The sequence below is a fragment of the Dipteris shenzhenensis genome, chromosome 18 (assembly GCF_047967505.1).
Source record: "Dipteris shenzhenensis isolate YYH24624 ecotype China chromosome 18, Dip_SZ_1.0, whole genome shotgun sequence".
In the NCBI taxonomy this organism is placed as follows: Eukaryota; Viridiplantae; Streptophyta; class Polypodiopsida; order Gleicheniales; family Dipteridaceae; genus Dipteris; species Dipteris shenzhenensis.
In genome coordinates, this window is record NC_141613.1 from 18,292,684 (window position 1) to 18,311,918 (window position 19,235).

The following is a 19,235-nucleotide window of genomic DNA, read 5'->3' on the forward strand; positions in this document are numbered from 1 at the left end:
GCATCCATGCTATACTGGAAGGGAGGTAGTCTATCCATGTGGAGCCCCAGTCGCTCAAACCATCTCTCTGTACGTGCATACCAGCACCGCTGATCTCCTCCTGCTACAAGTGCCATAGAAGAGGATAGAGCTATCCATGGTAGCCTGCTACACCCCAAGGTATAATCCCCAGATTCCCTAACTCGGTACAGATATGTGATGACCTGAAATGCAGCATCTAGCTGTAAAGGGGGTGACCCAAACTCAGCCTGAATGATCTGGTGAGGAACGGATGACTTACCACGAATCATCCGTAATAGCATGAGAACCTGTAGCCGCTCCACACGGGCCCACTCTGTATCCGACAAGTCCCCAACAAGGGCTGCCGTACATCCCTGTTGAGCGAGCCAAGGAGTCAAAAAGCAACCCCTTGGTGCGTGGATCCTGAAAGTGTGAGCGGAAGCACTGCCTCTCTAGCCTGGCCAATGAGGCATACCCTCTACTCAAGCATGCCTGCATCGCGGGTCTCATAGTGAAGCTCGGTCCGGAGAAGATAACCCCAAGATAAGTGTATGATGAAACTATTTGAACAGATGACCCCGCAAATGTAAACTGCTCCTGACGCATGATGGCTCGAGATGTATTGAAGGTCATGACCTTGGTTTGACCCAGGTTGACCTTCAAATCATGAGACTCACAAAAGAACTGTAGTGCGTCTAGGTGTCTCTGAAGCCCCTCTGCTGAGGAAGACAAGAGAGCCACGTCATCTGCATAGAGCAAAATCTGGATCAGCGTGCCCGCAAGAGAGCAACCTACATCCACCTGTGTCTGCATCACTGTCTCAAACTCGTCAATGTAGAGGCCAAACAAGGTAGGCGACAAAGGACACCCTTGTTTCAGGTAGAGTCGCAGGATCTGGGAGGACAGGCGAGATCATGAGCACTATTGGGGTGAAACAAGGGTGTCCATTATCACCTACCTTGTTTGGCCTCTACATTGACGAGATTGAGACAGTGATGTAGACACAAGGGGGGTAGGTTGCTCTCTTGACGGCACGCTGATCCGGATATTGCTTTATGCACACGACACAGGGGGGGTAGGTTACTCTCTTGTCTTCCTCAGTAGAGGGGCTTCAGAGACACCTTGACGCACTATAGTCCTTCTGTGAGTCTCATGATTTTTTTTTCCCCAAGAAAGAGACTTCTGTTAAGTAAGAGAAAAAACCCGCGAGAGCAAGCTCAAAGCGGAATACATCATGAAATCATGAGTGAGGTGAGTCTCATGATTTGAAGGTCAAACTGGGTAAAACCAAGGTTATGATCTTCAATACATCTCAAGCCGTCATGCGTTAGGAGCAATTCACATTTGATGGGTCACGTGTTGAGATAGTTTCATCATACACTTATCTTGAGGTTGTCTTTTCCGGACCCATCTTCACCATGAGACCCATGATGCAGGCACAATTGGGTAGAGGATATGCTTCGTTGGCCAAACTAGAGAGGCAGTGCTTCGGCTCGCACTTTCAGGATCCACGGACCAAGGGGTTGCTCTTTGACTCCTTGCTCCGTCTAGCGGGGATGTACGGCAGCCCCTGTTGGGGGTCAGAAATGGGACTCGACATGGATAGACTACCTCCCTTCCAGTATAGCATGGATGCTCCGTTTTCACCCCTCCTATCACACGAGGTCAACCAGGTTATCCGTGAGGATCTCTTACAGCTACACACATTTCGGACCTAGTTGGGACCCAGTGAACTCCCAGTGAAGCTTAGCTTCTATAGAGATCACTGCCTACATATCACAAAGGAGGGTTTCATTGATCCCCCAGGATACACACAGATCTACTTACCCCCCTCACTGAGGATCTCTATTGGGCAGTTCTGGGTCTCTTCACATTGAGAGCAGCAGAGCAGAGCGACTACCCAAGGAGAGGCGCATATGCACATTATGTGACATGCAGGATGTTGAGACAGAGGAGTACTTCATCTTCAGGTGTCTAGTTTACTATGAGATCCGAGGGCATTTCTACTGCCTCTTCGGAGATAGCTATGGGATTCTGGCCCGATTCCTCTCCAACGTAGACCAACGATGTTTGGCAGGTTTCATTCATGTGGTAGTCAGATCCGCGAGAGGATACTTCGAGCACAGAGATAGGAGCTGACATTTTCCTTGGCTGATCCCTCCTTGTCTCCTTTTTCTCATTTTGCCCTGCTTCTTGCTGTTTGTTTGGGACTTTTTTAATATTTTGGCCTGTTGCCCTTCCTTTTCATCTTTTATGCCTCCTGAGCTGAAAGGGCTGTGTGAGCTGTGTGAGACCAGGCAAGAAGACGAGCAATAGGCCGGGCAATGCGGGCTTGTTGGAGAATGCTTTAGATAACAAATTCATGCAGAAAAGAGATGGGGCTAGATTGATTTGATTATTTTCTACAATAGCAACCCAAGACGTGCATGTTCCTACCAAATGTCTTCACTGCATGGTAAGAAAATTCTTGGAGCTAAGATTGCATGGTAGTAGCAGAGAATGTGATCATTCCATAAGCAAATGTCTAGCAAGCAAGTTGAAAGGATCTGAAGGTAATGTCCAAGAATGAGCCAAAAAGTATAGAAGATCTACTTGAGTTTTTGGGCAAAGCCATTAGCGTCCATTGAAACACCTACAATTTCTAGAACATTTCAAAGAGATAGCCCATTAATTGAAGGAATGATGCCTAGTTCTCGAAAGTGCACATTGATCTTTATGATCCTTGAGACGAGATTCTGCATGAGCATTTAGTGGCTGACCTTATGGAATAATCTAATAGCAGGAAATAGAGAATAACAGTGAAACAGGTGGACAATACAACCTTGAAAGAAATGATTGATCGACCTTGTTACTTAAAGTTGTTGTGGAAGAACACAATTTGCAAGGGAAGTGGCTGTTATGTTGCTTCGTAATTTTTAGGAAAGCTTGAAAGACTGTACCCGAATTCTATGTGGCAACGAATGTATGACCTATGGATAATTCAATTATAGAAAAGGTGTTGCAAGGATTGTGCGAAAGTCAGATGTAGAGTTAGCAGCTGACGTTTGTGGAAGAAAGTTTCCGTAAAAGTGGTATGGGTTGCTGGTATTTGTAATGTTTGCAATAAATTATATCACATTGAACCTTATCAAATAAAAGGATGTGCTTGCTCAAGGGCCTTGGAGCATTTAAAAATTTACAGTTGTTTTCCTTCAATATAAATGTCAATGCCACATACTTTAAAATATAAAGCACAGTCTCTTGCCAAGGTTGAGACCTTAATGAATTGACTCTTAAACTCTTGAATTGCAGGAAGGCTTAAAAGGATTCTCCACGAGGCTTGTAGTATAGGCTTCAAATTTAACTGCTAGAGCCTCTCAGTGTACAAGTGATGTAGAAGGCTCTCAGACTTCATTCATGTGTATCCCATAACCATTGATACCTTCTATATTACTTTCATAGCTGACATGAGTAATACTAGGTATCCTTTAGGCATTTGAGGATATGCTTTAGGAACTTCCTTTTGGGGCCCGTGTCTTGAATAATTCAAGTCATTTAGGGGCTTAATATCATTGTCATTTTCATCGTCACCATTGTACTCTTATTCTTATTCTTATTCTTTTCTTTTCTTTTGCTTTTAACTTTCATAGGTTTTCATGTTTTGATATATTATTATTAGTCTTGAGATTGTGTTTATCCCGATCTTTCACAAGTTAAATTATGATCATAAAAAATGGCTCATTCTTGCAAAGATTTGTCTCAAAATTCAGTGTATTGATAGCCAGATTGTTAACTACGGGGTGTTTCTTGGGTATACGCTTTGCAGGGATGAGTAAAGTTCAAGATTTTGTACATAGTTTCTCTTGAATATGCCGTAGGTGGGCAGTCTAATTGTGGAGGGTGTAGGGTCAGGCATGCAAAAGAGAGTATATGATATTGATAAAGCATTTTCAGTGGCTCTCAGTTTTAACTGCCTTGCTTTGGGAACTGCAGGTTGAGGATATGCTGAAGAGAAGCTTTGCAGAATTCCATGCTCAGCGAGCTCTTCCTGGGCAACAAGAGCAGCTGCAAAAGGGAGAGGGCGAACTTTCTCAAATGAAGTCTACAATCAAGTAACAAGAAGACCTTTTGAACTCCTGTACAACCTTAAATATCGAAATTAATGGGAGCAGAAAATGAGAGTTTTGGATTGAGATTACAGGGAATTGGAAGAAGTAAAATATCTAGTTGATCTAATTCAACCATAAAGGCTGGTATGAAGTAGACTATAAGGGTTTGATGAGTGGCTCACTTAAATAGGCTTTGTTAATAGCTCAGGGTCAATGAAGACTCCAGTGTTAGATGACACTGGGCCTAATAAGCTTGTAGATAATCAAGCAGACTTTTGCCTCTTAGTACTCGTGCCATCTTCTCTCCCGATATCCAGGATCTTCATGAACAGGGAAGTGCTCATTTTCAGAAATCTTACAGAATGATCTTCATCCTAAACTTCATTGCTGCTTGAGTTGGTTGATTTGTACTTCTTTAGGAGAATACTGAGTTTCCTTGATTGCTTCCGGCCAAAGGCTGTGACTGTTATATTGACAATAGACACGTAGGTGAAGATATGAGCAGGGTTGGCAGTGTGGTGGTTTGATGTACTTCACAGAAATCCCTTAAATCCCATTTTCTTTCTCTTTGAGGCTCTCAAATCCCACTCTTTTTATTTGTGATGATGACCGTATGTTATAGTTATTGCACTGGAATGTACAGCTATTGCCTTCCCCGTTGTCCCTCCCCACCCTGATCATCTTCACCCTTTCCATCTTTTCCCCTCTTTCCTTTGGTTGTACTACCCCCAGTCCTGGAAAACTCTCAAGTAGATTAAATATGGCTTCTGCTTACCAACACCTCTCTCAACCAGCAAATGGACAAGCCTTCAAACAAACAAAGTCACCATCATCAGCTTTTCAATTAAGTACTAGTTGTTGTATCCAACAAATAGTCTCAGATTTGGAGATGAAGTCTGGACTCCCACTGGATCAGCATAACAGTGTGGAGCTCAATGTGGACAGAGCAAAATGCACAACACCCAGAGCAGGTATCCATGTCACATACTCAAGACAAGCTCCTACAACAACTGACTGGAACAAAGCACACAGGCACACAGAAATCCCCACGATTCGGAATTTCCCAAGACCGTGACGATTTCTGATCAGCTCTAGATACTCTTCCGATGATCAAAAATCCACGGGGCACCAGCGTGTCAACATTGAGCTAGTAGGTACATTCCAGCAACACACAGCTCAACACATCTTCAATCCAGCATCCATTTCGACCTGATGAAGGAGCACATCCAATTCCTTAAGGATCTCCTTATCTGTGTAACAATCACTGAGTGTGTGGCTACAACATGCAGTGCACTCTGCCCGTACACCAGTACACAGCAACAATACTCTGCATTCATGATCCGTGTACAAGTCGTAGGCAGTTTGTACGTTCCGAACATAGCCTGTACATGATCCCGTTCATAGACGTGGAACAACCATACGCAATCCATACGTCGACCAGCAAGTAGCGCTCTCCTTTCAGCTCTCTCTGTCAGTTTGTCAGCTCAACTCTTGTCTTCACGCACCTGATCTCCGCTCAGCTCCACAATTGCTATCTCTCCAACTCCCCCCTAAGCCGGCGGTCTATGCCTTCACATGATGATACCAAGTACCCTTTCCAAGACTCTCGAGCAGCCGCGACCCCACATATCATGCGAACTCGTCAATCTAGAAGCAGGTAGAATTCAATCACGTAGTGCAAGAGGGAGCTGTCACACTTCGCATAGGAGCAGACACGCTTCACCCAGGAGCAAGCGCGTCTCATACAGGAGCAGTCTCAGGCTATCCTAGACCAGGCTAATCTTATTCAGGGGCTCAGACAAGAGATCTCGCAGCTTCGACAGGAGGTCACTGCTATACGCACAGTCCTAGGGAGCACCCCAGTTGTGGAGGTACGGATTGCGAGCATGCAACCTGCCATCGAGGAGACGTCCAGATGGGCCGACGTAGCCGAATGGGAACGTACAAGGGAAACCGTTTCAATTACCCTCCTGGAGCAGCAACAGAGAGCCAGCAAGGCTCTCAACATCAAAGTACATGGGATCCCACACACTGAGGCTACACCGATGGCAAATGTGACGGCCTTCATAGCCACTACTCTAGGGGCAATTGAGCATAGGATTGAGAGAGCATGGTGCGTAGGGAGGGACCCCAACCGAGAGCAGCCCCTTATCATATGGTTCTATGATGCTCAGGCACGACTTTCGGCTTTATGTTGTAGGTAAGCATTACGAGACCAGCCAACGATCTCGATGGATGAGGACCTCACTTCTCTACAAGTTGAGGAGAGGCGCAATCTGTTGCAGCAGCGGGATCAAGCCCGCAAGGAGGGGAAGTGGGCAGTAGTGCGAGATGGACGACTCCTTACACGCCCCCATCGGGCACCCACCTCTCCTCCCGCATAGGGAGGAGGGGTCTATGAGACTCAGACATCCGAGACCCTATCCTGCACCATCTGGAACTACAATGCTACCTTATGGTAAGAACCAGGGAACGTGTTGGAATCCTATACAGGTCACGACATAGTCTTTTATACAGACACATCAGAGTCCAGAGTGCCCACTACCAGTAGTCAATGGGTATACATGGGAGTCTGCGTAGAGGGATGAGACGAGGGATACAGGAGGGGTTCGAGGGTCAGAAGGAGTCGCCGTCCTTTACAGATCCACACTTTTGGGGGCCATCTCAGTGGAGCAGAGAAATACACATTCCAGGTTTCTCTGGATTCGGATTCGGCAAATGGACAGCCAGGATCTGTTTATTGCAGTTTGCTACTTCCCCCCGAGACCTCCTGCTTTGCCAGAGATATTCGAGGGGAGGATTAGACATCCCAATTTGCTACTCTTTATCAATCCATTGTTGACTTCTCTAGCTGCGGACAAGTCCTCCTAGTTGGGGACTTCAACGCACCACCACTCAACTTCAGGGATGATTCTACTCTACTGCTAGACATGGACCTTGAGGAGGTAGGTATGCTACGAGTTTCGGTTGACGGATGAGCACCGTTTACATCTTATGGGCAAGCCCTATTAGACCTCAGCAGGATGCATAATCTCATTATTTATAATGGTCTTGACAAATGGCCCGCATCAGGTGGCTTCACGTGCTTTCCACATGGGCGAGGCTTCAGTGTTGTGGACTACATCATGGGATCCCCTGCCTTCACATCTCGCATCACTAACTTTACCATAGCACCTCTTCCTCCAGGGGATGATCATACCTATCTTTTCTTTAGTATTTCTACCCCCCGCCGCACAGCACTTTCTACCCCGTTGAGTTCTTACTCCACCTACCATGATATACGCTTTGATCGCGATCACTCACCTACTTACTCCGGCCGTCTGTACATACTTCTCGCATACATTGACTTTATATCCCTATTAGAGGATCGTGTTGCCCCAGTCACCGGCTCACTACATGAGGCTACTCTTCACTCCTTCCCACACACCACCCGCTCCACCCGTCCACCACCACCTGGGACCGTACCTTGTAATAGCCGGTACGATGATGAGTGTAAGGCTTTATGCCGTTAGCTTAGATTCGAAACCAAAAACAGTCTTTGGAGCGAACGAGAGACGCTATGTGAGTACCATCAATTGGTATGCAGTAAGAAACATAACTTTGTTCACCGAAACGAGGAGGAGCAACTGAACATTCTATTCAGTAACAACTCTAAGAACTTTCGGCGGAGATTTCTAGAGGGACGGTGCCCCTCACCACTCACAGACGCTCAGGTGTGGTTTGATTATGCACGAACACTGTATGATATCCCCCATCAGCCAGTCCCTAACCTATCACATATGCCACGTCCCACTTTCTGCACCCTCTTCACTAGGGTGGGGTAAAGGATGCCATAATGAAACTTCATAATGGCCGAGCGAAGGATCATGAGGGAATATGCACTGAGTTTATTGCATATGGGATTAACCTCCTAGCTCCGCAAAGCTATTTAATGAAGCTGTTTGCTTGGGGTTTCCACGCACCTGTACAATTAACACTATCTCACCCATTCACAAGGCAAGGGATCCCATGAGCCCGGAGAACTATAGGACTATTATGATTGGACATGTCATGTCCAAGATTTATGCATTAGTACTTGATTCTGAGGTCAGCAGATTTGCAGGACAGACCGGTTTCAGGTGTGATCATGGGACCATGGAGTTTACTGTTGCTTTGTGGATTTGTGCAAGGCATTTAACACGGTTTCGAGAGCCCGCCTTATACGACGCCTACACGATTCGGGCTATGACTAGGAGATCATTTGGGCTGTCATGGCACTTTATGAGCGAGTTTCGGGCAGAGTCCGGACAGGATTTGGATGGACAGGCGAGATCATGAGCACTATCAAGGCTGTCCATTATCACCTACCTTGTTTGGCCTCTACATGACGAGCTCGAGACATTGATGCAGACAGGGGGGTAGGTTGCTCTCTCACGGGCACGCTGATTCGGATATTGCTTTACGCAGATGACGTGGTTCTATTGTCTTCCTCAGCAGAGGGGCTCCAGAGACACCTTGACGCACTACAGTCCTTTTGTGAGTCTCATGATTTGAAGGTCAACTTGGGTAAAACCAAGGCTATGATCTTCAATACATCTCGAGCCGTCATGCGCCAAGTCCAGTTCGCATTTGATGGGTCGTCTTTTTCGGACCCATCTTCACTATGAGATGCGTGATCCATGCACGCTTGAGTAGAGGATATGCTTCATTGGCTAGACTAGAGAGGCAGTGCTTCTACTCTCACTTTTAGGATCCACGGACCAAAGGGTTTCTTTTTTACTCCTTGGTCCGCCCAGCAAGGATGTATGGCAGTCCATGCTGGGGGCTAGACTTGTCGGATAAAGAGTAGGTGAGGGTGGAGCAGTTACAGGTTCTCATGTTATCACGGATGATCCATGGTAAGCCATCGGTTCCTCACCAAATCATTTGGGCGGAGTTTGGGTCACCCCCATTACAGCTAGATGTTGCATTTCAGGTCATCACGTATTTGTACCAAGTCAGGGAGTATGGGGATTACACCTTTGGGCGTTACAGGATACCATGGTTAGCGCTGTCCTCTTTTATGACACTTGCAGCAGGGGGAGACCAGAGGTGTTGGTGTGCACACACAGAGAGATGGTTTGAGGGGCTAGGGCTCCACATGGACAGACTACCTTCATTCCAGTACAGCATGGATGCTCCGTTCTCTCCCCTCTTATCACACGAGGTCAACTAGGTTATCTGTGAGGATGTATCACAACTACACACATTCCGGACTTGGTTGGGCCCGAGTGATCTTCCAGTGAAGCTGGGCTTCTACAGAGATCACTTCGTACATATCACATCGGAGTGTTTCATTGATCCACCAGGATACACGTAGATTCACCTACCCCACTCGCTGAGGATCTCTCTTGGGCAAGTTTGGGGACAGACTTCGTATCGAGAGCGGCGTAGAGTGGTTAGCCAGGGAGAGATGCATATGCACAATGTGTGACATGCAGGAGGTTGAGACAGAGGAGTATTTCATCTTCAGGTGTTCTGTTTACTATGAGATCCGTGTTCGTTTCTATTGCCTCTTCAGAGATAGTTATGGGGTTTGGACCAGCGGTGTTTGGCTGGTTTCATTCATGAGGTGCTTAGACACCGCGAGAGGATACTCCGAGCACGGAGATAGGAGCAGACTTCTTCCTCGATTGATACTTCTAAGAGCTCTATCACGGAGCTCTTTCAGCCAGATCACATAGACCCCCACGAGACGAGACCTCGACATGACCGTGACTTGGATCCTGTGACCCGACACCTCAGACAGAGCGTTGACACACAGATCTTACTTAGGGGCATCCCCTCCTTGTTTAGAGTCGGAGCTCGACTGACGGGGGTCACAATGGCCCTGGTTAGACGGAGAGCTACGACCAGGAGACGTACCAGGATTGCACCCTTGAGCGACTGACAACGCTCTATTGCTGTCCTCATGCCTCCACTGCCTCATCCATCCCGATGTCCTGTTGCTGATGATGACGATGACGATGATAATGATGATGTTGATGAAGATGTTGAGATTGATATATAGTCGACTATCGACATGACTATGTTGTACCATGTTGCACTTAGGACTTAGTACTGCCATTTTGCATTTTGTGCATTTCTGCATTGATGTGGATGCTCGTTTAGTAGCTCCACTACCACAGCTCATTGTATCAAGTTTTTCACAGTCTCATAGATCCATCGGTCTTCCGAAGACTTTAATAAACTTTCTTTCTTTTTTTCTTTCTACTTTCCTTTTTTTCCAGCCACATCAGCACATGAATTTTATCTCTCTCCCAATCCCTTCACAGAAACGTAGGGCTAGACAATTAATCCCCAAATTCTAGACCTTAGACACCACCTCTTCACACAAGCTTCAAACAACGCATTTAATGTATGAATGCCCACATAAAACCACACATAAGTCAACCCACACGTGTCAACATCAACACATGACAACAGATGGCAATGAGGAACACAAGTCATCTAGAAACCAACACATGTGACATGGACAACACAATGCTCTGGAGTGAACTAGTGCACCCACACAGCCTCTCATCATTTCCCACTGGTGTCCGTGCAAACCACAGTTACGCTGAAACGCGTTTCAGAGCCCAGCTAGGCCTGAAACGCCGTTTCAGAGAAGCCCCGTTTCCTGGAATGCGTTTCACAGTCTGAAACGTTTCAGGACCCTAAAACGGCTGGCTGAAATGTTTCAGCCAGTCTGAAACGCGTTTCAGAGCCCTGAAACAGGCCGTTTCAGACAACACAGGCTGCTAGGTCTCCAAAATGACGCGAAATCCGCCGCCAGCCCCGTTTTTGGTCTTTTTGCTTTCGATTTTGGCCTCCTTCCACTCCTTCAGCCTCATACTCTCTCCATCCTCAAGGTTTTCCAGCCCTCCTTGAGCCCCATTCACTCCTTTCCTTATCTTCATCCATGACGTCCTAGCTTGACTGGCTTCATATTAAAGACCCCAACTGCTCACACTCATAACCCTGACAAAAAATTTCTTGAGTCTGAAACCATTGACTCTATTCTTGTGTTGCTTTCCATCCAAGTCTTCAAGCTGGTAAGAGCCATTCTTAAACTTCTTTGTCACACAGAAGGGCCCTTCCAACTTAGTCACGAACTTCTTCCTGAAAGTAGAATCCAAACTACTGTTATACCTTAAAAATAAATCACCATCTTCAATCTTTTTATCTCTGAATTTGTTGTTTGCCCTCTTTCTATTCTTTTCCTGGGTTAAGGTATAATGTTCAATTGCCGTCTGTTTATCAAGCTGTGCTTCTTGCAAATTCAGTAACCTGTTCTTATAAGCTGAACCTGATTCTTCACTCATCCTCATCAACATTTGTAGGGCTGCAATCTCTACTTCTAAGGGCAGCAAAGCTTCTTTCCCATAAACAAGATGAAAAGGAGAAAACCATGTGCTTTCCTTGACTGCAACCCTGTAAGCCCGTAATGCCAAATGCAAAGCAAGATCCCAATCCTTTTCATGGGTCCTCATGATCTTCCCCATTATGTTGATGCATTCACCATATTACATTGGGGGTAACAAGGGCTGGTATATCTGTGTTTTATTTTCAGCTTATCATATAACAAGTCCATCAGTTCACTGCTGAAACCTAGGCCCCTGCTGAGACCAACTCTAATGGTGTACCAAATCTGCAGCAATTGTCTTCATACACAAATTTACTGACAGTCTTAGCGTTCAAGGCCCGCACCGCACGTGCTTCAGCCCATCTTGTTAGATAATCTACAGCCGTCAACATATAACAATTTCCCTTGGCAGTCATGGATGTAGTATGCAAGTATGATGTTCCTAAGCTCCGGATGTAAGACATCAAGGTGGATGAGGCAATGGGGGCATGAAATCGGTGATAGAATGCTACCTCCAACCTCCTTTTATTCATTTGCTGACACTGCAAATAGGACCTGTACCAATGCGTTATATCCCTCTGAAGAGAAGGCCATACATATCCCTCTATGAGTATCTTCCTCAACATGATTTTAAATGCAAAATGTCCTCCAGAAACTCCCTCATGGTTAGCTTCAAGAATGTGGAATATCTCCTCATGCCAGGGAATTCTTTTAAGAACCAGATTGGCCCCTCTCATATAGAGTACATCATCAATCATAGAGTAGGAACTTCAGCTCTTAACAAACCTATACTTATTTTGCTTTGGAATCTCAACAGGTACCTTACCTATCATCAAGAGGTACCTTACATGTCATCAAGAAGCTCTCTTCATTGACCAATGTCTCCTGCACTCTTATTGCACCGAATGAGCTGCTGTAAATTCTTAGGCAGCATCATGAGCATCCATATTCTGACTCCTCTCAACATGCTGGAGTGTCCAAGCATCAAACTGGCTCAGCAACTTGTTCACACCACTTACCCATCTCTTGAGATGAGGATGTTTCACTTTCCAAACACCTAGAATCTATTTAACAACAAGGGAAGCATCTCCTTTAACCATAAGCCTCTTAATTCCCAAACCAACACATACCTTCAAGCCTTCAAAGGGTGCTGAATACTAGGCCTCATTATTACTGTTGGCTTGGAGCTGAATCCCTATCCTGTGGATCTCTTTTCCTCCCGGATCATATATGACGATTCCTCCTGTACTTTGGTTCAAGCTCTTTTTGTAAGACCCATCATAATGCAAGACAAATGAGTTCTCTAGTACTTTTCTGTTTGACCCAGGTGGTTCTACCTTGGGAAACACCCAGATAAGTGGTGACTACCAGCCTAATTTCCCAAGAGCACATTAATCATGGAATGTGGAAATTCTTGATGATTAATGGAGAATGATAGAGAACTTGAAGGCAACCTTGATGAAATTCTGTTCTGGGACACCCAATATGAGATCTATAGCACTTCTCCGGAGGCATTTATGGGCTCTTGTAGAATTCTCAACCAAGAAAGTGAAAGAATACTCTTGCAACTTGACTATCCATCTGATCATACATCTGGAGAGATTAGTACTATTCAATATACGAGGCAATAATGAGCAAGAGGTGAGAACCACAAAAGGATTGGACAGCAAATAAGATCGGAATGTTCTGCCAGAACTAACTCAACTGCTGAATATTTCCTCTTAGTCTCACTTTTGACTGTACTGGCATAGTATACCGGTCTCATAGATCTGGAACCTTCTCCCTGCTGCAATAATGTTGCTCCAATGGCATCTGGCCCCATAGAGGAAAAATGTTTTCAAGAAATCTGGAGGTTTTACACTAGAGACATGAGATAATGACTCTTTAACTGCCTCAAAGACCTCCTCACACTCCTTTGTCCACTTCTACGGTTCCAATTTGACCACTTGCTGAAGAGGATATAAAATCTGAGATAACATGTGTATAGACCTTGAGAGATACTTTACCTTTTGAAGGAAGGTATGTAGCTGTTTGGTATTCACAGGAGAGGACAGCATCACCAAAGCTTTCACTTTATTAGGATCTGACTCAATCCCATTCTCAGATACTTTCATCACCCCCTGGGGCTGTTTTAGTTATGGAGGATGCCTTTTGGAGTGAAAACGGTCCCTCACATTAACAAGAAAAATCAGATTTATTTACGTCTCCTTAGACAAGTTTTGTAAGGTGTTTATTAATTATATTTGTGTTTTCAGTGGAAGGAGAGAACACTATGATAGGTTGGATCAAGTGTTTCATGACTTAGATGACAGTGGTGGCTGGCTAGATCCCAAGAAGACTCAGTTAGCAAGGGCAAGTATTAAGGTATTAGGCTGATTTAGTATTCGGGAGCTATGGCTATCTGAAAATATCACACAGGCTGTACATCTCGTGCCCAGTCACTTCGTCAAGGATGTCATCCAAGAAAGAAAGAGGATAATGGTTTCTTTTAGTCACTGCATTCAAAAGTTTATAATCGGTATTCAATGCATTTCCCACTGGAAGCCGCCGCCGCCACTCCTTGACTACCTCCTATAATCCACACATATTCTGAGTTTCCCATTCTTTTTTGGTACAATTACAATTAGGAATAACCATGCTACATGGTCCAAGGGATATATGAATCCAACTTTGAGTAGCTTGTCTAGTTCCTTCTTCACTTGTATCGCATAATTAGAGTTCATCCTGTATCTATCCTGGATCACTGGTGTTGCATCTTTTTTGAGGTTGATTCTGTGTTGCCAAAATCTTGGGTCTACACCCTTCATGTCTGTATAGTGCCATGCAAAGACATCTTTGTATTCAACCAAAAATTGCTTGAGTTATTCTTTGAATGAATTGTTGAGGCCAATGCTTATAAGCACTACTTTGGGGTTGTCATAGTCACCAAGATTCATTTGTTCTAGATCATCTTCTTTGACTCTAGCACTCCTTTTCATATGCTCTTCAAATTGTGCTTCTGCCTCAATGATGGCTTGCATACTTGTTTTGTAGTTCTCCTCTAATGTACCTTCCTCATTGTCTGTATCTTTTGTTTTGTTGGCATTTTTGTTTTCTGATTGTGCCTGACTTCTGTCTGAATCTATCTGACTGTGTTTTGTCTGCAGTTGGATCAATAGCTTGTGGTTTCCTCTCTTGAGTAATGTATTGTTTGACTATCTTTGCCACATTTACCTCAAATATAGGTATTACGGATGGGTTTCTTCTTAGGAATCTTTCCTCCTTATCTACCTCGATGGAGTCAGATCCATGCATGACGGTGATGGATGTACATCACTGAAATCAAATTGAGCAATGTAGATGGGACTACCTCATACTGGCAGCCCCCCCTCAGCCTCCTCTTGCCTCCCTCCCTATCCCTCTCTCCTCCCTCCTCTCAGCCCTCTCCCCTCCCCACCTCACCTCTCCCTCCCTCAACCCCTCTCCCCCACCCCCTACCTCGCTGCTCAGCCCCCCTCTCCCCTGCCCTCTACTCCCGCCCCTACCCCGCCTATCAGCCCCTCCCCCCCGTCCCCCTCCCCCACGTCTCATCCCCTCTCACACATGCTGCAGTTCCCGGATCAGCGATGCCTAGCCGCTTTCTTACATGAGATGACTCGCCACCAAGATACCTCTCTCCAAGCACGGCGACACGCACAGCACACACAGCATGAGGACACCCAGCGGCCCATCACTGATTTCTTCTAGTCACAGGATACCTCTCCTCAGTCTAGCCGACGACGCGGACGTGAGCGAGAGCCAGAGCCACGACAGCTGCGCCAGCGGACAGACTCACACATCTGGGTCCATGACATCTCGTCTCTGCTCTCTGCCCGCCCCACCGGGTTACCGTTGCCCTCATCCATAGGGCCACCCGTCGCCCCCGATGACCGAGCTCGACTAGGCCGCGTGACGTCAGAGGCCAATCATCTATCGCAGGGTTTTTCCCGGCCTCCCATTTGACGGCCCCTCTATGATTGGTCTCTGACGATCACCACCTGCACACATATATTGTATCTCCCCCCTCTGCCCCATTTTTGGTGCCCCCCCCTTCCTTTTTGTATCATCTGGAGGTAGACACATATTTTTTGTATCAGGACTAGACACACCGTCCTTCATAACCTCTTTTTTTTGTAGAAACGGTTGGCTGGCCCTTTTTGAGACCGCCACCGTTATGCTCATTGTATCAGTTATCTTTAGTCTCATAGACCTTCACGGTCTCCCGAAGACTTTAATAAACTTTCTTTCTTTCTTTCTTTCTACCCCCGCTCCTCGCCCCCCCCCCGCTTCCACTGGCTGCGAAAACCATCACATTCTCAAAAGATGAGTTGCAGTAGCTCAAAAAAGATATAGAGCAGGAGAGCTTGACATCACTCTTTGCTCGCATCCATGGGTCCCAGCCTTCCAGAGTACAAGCCAGGGACTGGATGCTCGTCGCTTTACCTGGAGACCTCGCAGGCCACCTCATAGATGTTTGTCTGCTTGGTCGAGGTTTCTTCCAGGCTGTTTTTGATTCCCCGGTTGCAGCATGTATAGTGCTTCAGGCCAGCCCTTTGGCACTGAGCTCCAGGAGTATCTTCTTGACACCTTTCTCGTTGGGCTTTGATTCTGTGGAGGAGGATGGCCGGACATTTTCACTCTTCCTCAGATTCCTCGGCCTCCCTCAGGTGCACCATTGACTCTTATCTTCCATTCGAGCTGCTTTCAGGATGGTCACCGAGATCAGACGGGGCACCACATGTTAGGGTCGTTGTCACTGACCCTAACCTTACGGATGACCACATCATGCTTCAGCATCCAGATGGCTCCTTCTTCAAGTGGAGAGTCGAGATCGCTAGGAGACAGGATCGGTGTGGGATTTGCAGGGCCCTCGGGCACGTTGCCAGAGATTGCCCAAGAAAGAAAAAAAGGAGAAGGCCTAAAAGGTCCACGGGTGTTGCGCCTCCTAGCACCACCTCGGCTGGATCTAGTTCACGTTCTACCTCACATCCTACCACTTCTCGCGCTACTGGATCTTCCACCTCTCGCCCAGGACTGTTGGCTACAGCCTCTTGTCCTGGACCTTCGTTTACATCGTGCACGAGACCTTGAGCATGTCCTCTTGCTGTCATCCCCAGCTGGGTGCCAGCTAGAGTTGTTGAGCCAGTTTCACATCTCGATGCTACTAATGGCTCCACGGACCCTCCCTTACAGGCAGGAGATATACTTGTTTTAGTTCCTTGTGCTAATGAGGTTGCTCCTATCTCTTCAGATGTTCATGTGAAGGAGCTTTTTCCTAGGGAGCAAGCCTTTGCTGAAGTTCGTGCTGTACTCGAGGCTAATGCTGCTGTTTTGGCCGAGATCTATCAGCAGCAGCAATCCCCCTTCCCTCTTGTTCCTACTTTTTTACCTCTTGACAGAGGCAAGGGAATTATTGATTCTACTCCTTCATCCGCAGGGATCCTTCGCACAACTATGCCAGGAGCATCATTTAGGAATTCTTTTGTAGTTCTGGCAACATGGCAGAGTTTGATTTAGAGGAGTTGTTCGTACCCTCTACCCTTGGGGAGCACTTCGTTCAGAGCACTATGGATAGAGCTTCTCTCTCTAGACGTGTGGGAGTACTTTCCCCAGTTGACTTCCCTCCTCTTGATAGGAGGAACTTTTTCAATGAGAGGGATATCTCCGTTGCCAGGTCAGGTAGAGTTTTTCATCTGGTCTCTTCCTCTCATCGATGAGGATTGTCAGTTGGAATGTTCAAGGCCTTGGAGATGTACCTCACCGTTGCCATAGGCAGGTGATTCGTAACCAACTTCATCTAGGTGCTACTGGGGGCCTCATTGATGTCCTCATGATTAAGGAACAGGATGTCAGGGATTGTGCCAAGTCAGGTAAGCTTCTTTTACGGCATACTTTTTGGTCACCGGCCTTGGGCACCATGGGAGGTACTTGTATTTCTATTTCTTCTTCTATGCTACCCTTGGTGATTGGAGATGGGATCTTAGTTTCCTCTAGAGCTCAGTGGGTCATTCTTTTGATTGGTGGGCGTAAGGTTGGTTTCTTAAACCTTTATGCCCCCGATTCAAGAGGGGACCGTGTCCTTTTTTGGAAGGACCTGCTTTCTTGGCCATGCATTGCAGAGTCTTGGATCATCGGGGGTGATTTCAACATGGTTGAAATGCCCATAGACAAAAGAGGGGGTAGGGAGAAGGTGGCTTACATTCCCTATACAGAGCAGCCTGGGATGCCTTCCTTTTTCAGTAAAGTGGCAGAGATGCTTGGCATGATGATGCTTCTCACACTCAGCCGCATTCACTCCTGTTTTCTTGGTCGAACAGGAGGTTGGAGATGCCTATCAATGCACAGATTGACATATTTTATGTGAATGATTGGGCTTTGGACAGAGGTGGGACAGTATGCATTACACCTTAGCCCATTCAGTTTCAGCTAGGACAGGGTCTCATCAACCCACCAGACAAATGGGAGACTTTACTCACAGAGGTACATAGTATATGGGTCAGGGAGGTGGATTCCACATGCTACGCCCAGGAGCAGGCTAGGTTCACCAAGACTTGGCTAGAGTGGTTTAGGAGCAAGCTCGCCATATTCAGGATCAGGTTCGTATCATCCAGGTGTTGAGGCAGGACACGGTTCAGCTCAAGGAGTTCTCCTCTACTCGTACAGTTACAGGGAATACATCGGTAGTAGAGGCCCAGATTGCGAGCCAAGCGGGAACCCGCAAGGGCCACCGTTTCGGCTACCCTCGTGGAGCAGCAACAGAGAGCCAGTAAGGACAGCCAATAAGGCTCTCAACATAAGAGTTCGTGGGATCCCACGCACTGAAGCTACGCCGATGTCAAATGCGACGGCTTTCGTGGCCATTACGCTGGGTGTAACTGAGCACTGGATCAAGAGGGCATAGAGGGTGGGGAGAGACCCCAACCGAGAGCAGCCCCTGATCATACGGTTCCATGATGCTCAAGCCCGACTTTCGGTTTTACGACACAGGTCAATACTATGAGATCAGCCAACGATCTCCATGGATGAGGACCTTACCCCTCTACAGGTTGAGGAGAGGTGCTCCCTATTGTAGCAGCGTGATCAGGCACGTAAGGAGGGGAAGTGGGCAGTAGTTAGGGATGGACGACTTCTTACAGGGCCCCGTCGGGCATCCCCCCCCCCCCTTCCGCATAGGGAGGCGGGGTCTATGAGACTCAGATCTCCAAGACCCTATCTTGCACCATTTGGAACTGTAATGGTACCTTATGGTCAGAACCAGGGAATTTCTCGGAATCCTATTTACGAGCGAGTTGCAGGCAAAGTCCGAGAAGGGGCTACGTGGATAGTTGAGATCATGAGCACTATTGGGGTCAAACAGGGGTGATGCAGGGACAAGGGGGGTTTGGTTGCTCTCTCGCTGACACATTGATCCGAATATTGCTTTATGCAGACGATGTGGCTCTTCTGTCTTCCTCTGCAGAGGGACTTCAGAGACACCTTGACGCACTTCAATATTTTTGTGACTCCCATGATTTGAAGGTCAACCTGGGTAAAACCAAGGTTATGATCTTCAATACATCTCGAGCCGTCATGCGCTGGAGCAGTTCACGTTTGATGGATCACCTGTTGAGATAGTTTCATCATATACATATTTGGGGGTTGTCTTCTCCGGGCCCCTCTTCACTATGAGACCTGCGATGCAGGCACGATTGGGTGGAGGATACGCATCATTGGCCGGACTAGAGAGGTAGTGCTTCTGCTCACACTTCCAAGATCCACAAACCAAG

The 19,235-nt window shown here is 46.7% G+C and overlaps 1 protein-coding gene across 5 annotated transcripts in view; it reads left to right on the forward strand.

The window, feature by feature from the left end:
• Positions 1-19,235, forward strand: part of LOC147890892 (RNA helicase, ATP-dependent, SK12/DOB1 protein) — a 257,780-nt gene that overhangs the window by 198,861 nt on the left and 39,684 nt on the right. For all 5 annotated transcript variants that reach the window (XM_087389232.1, XM_087389233.1, XM_087389231.1 and 2 more), the window contains one exon: positions 3,973-4,091. In XM_087389232.1, coding sequence (XP_087245358.1) covers positions 3,973-4,091 — 119 coding nt within the window. The remainder of the gene's footprint in view (positions 1-3,972; positions 4,092-19,235) is intronic.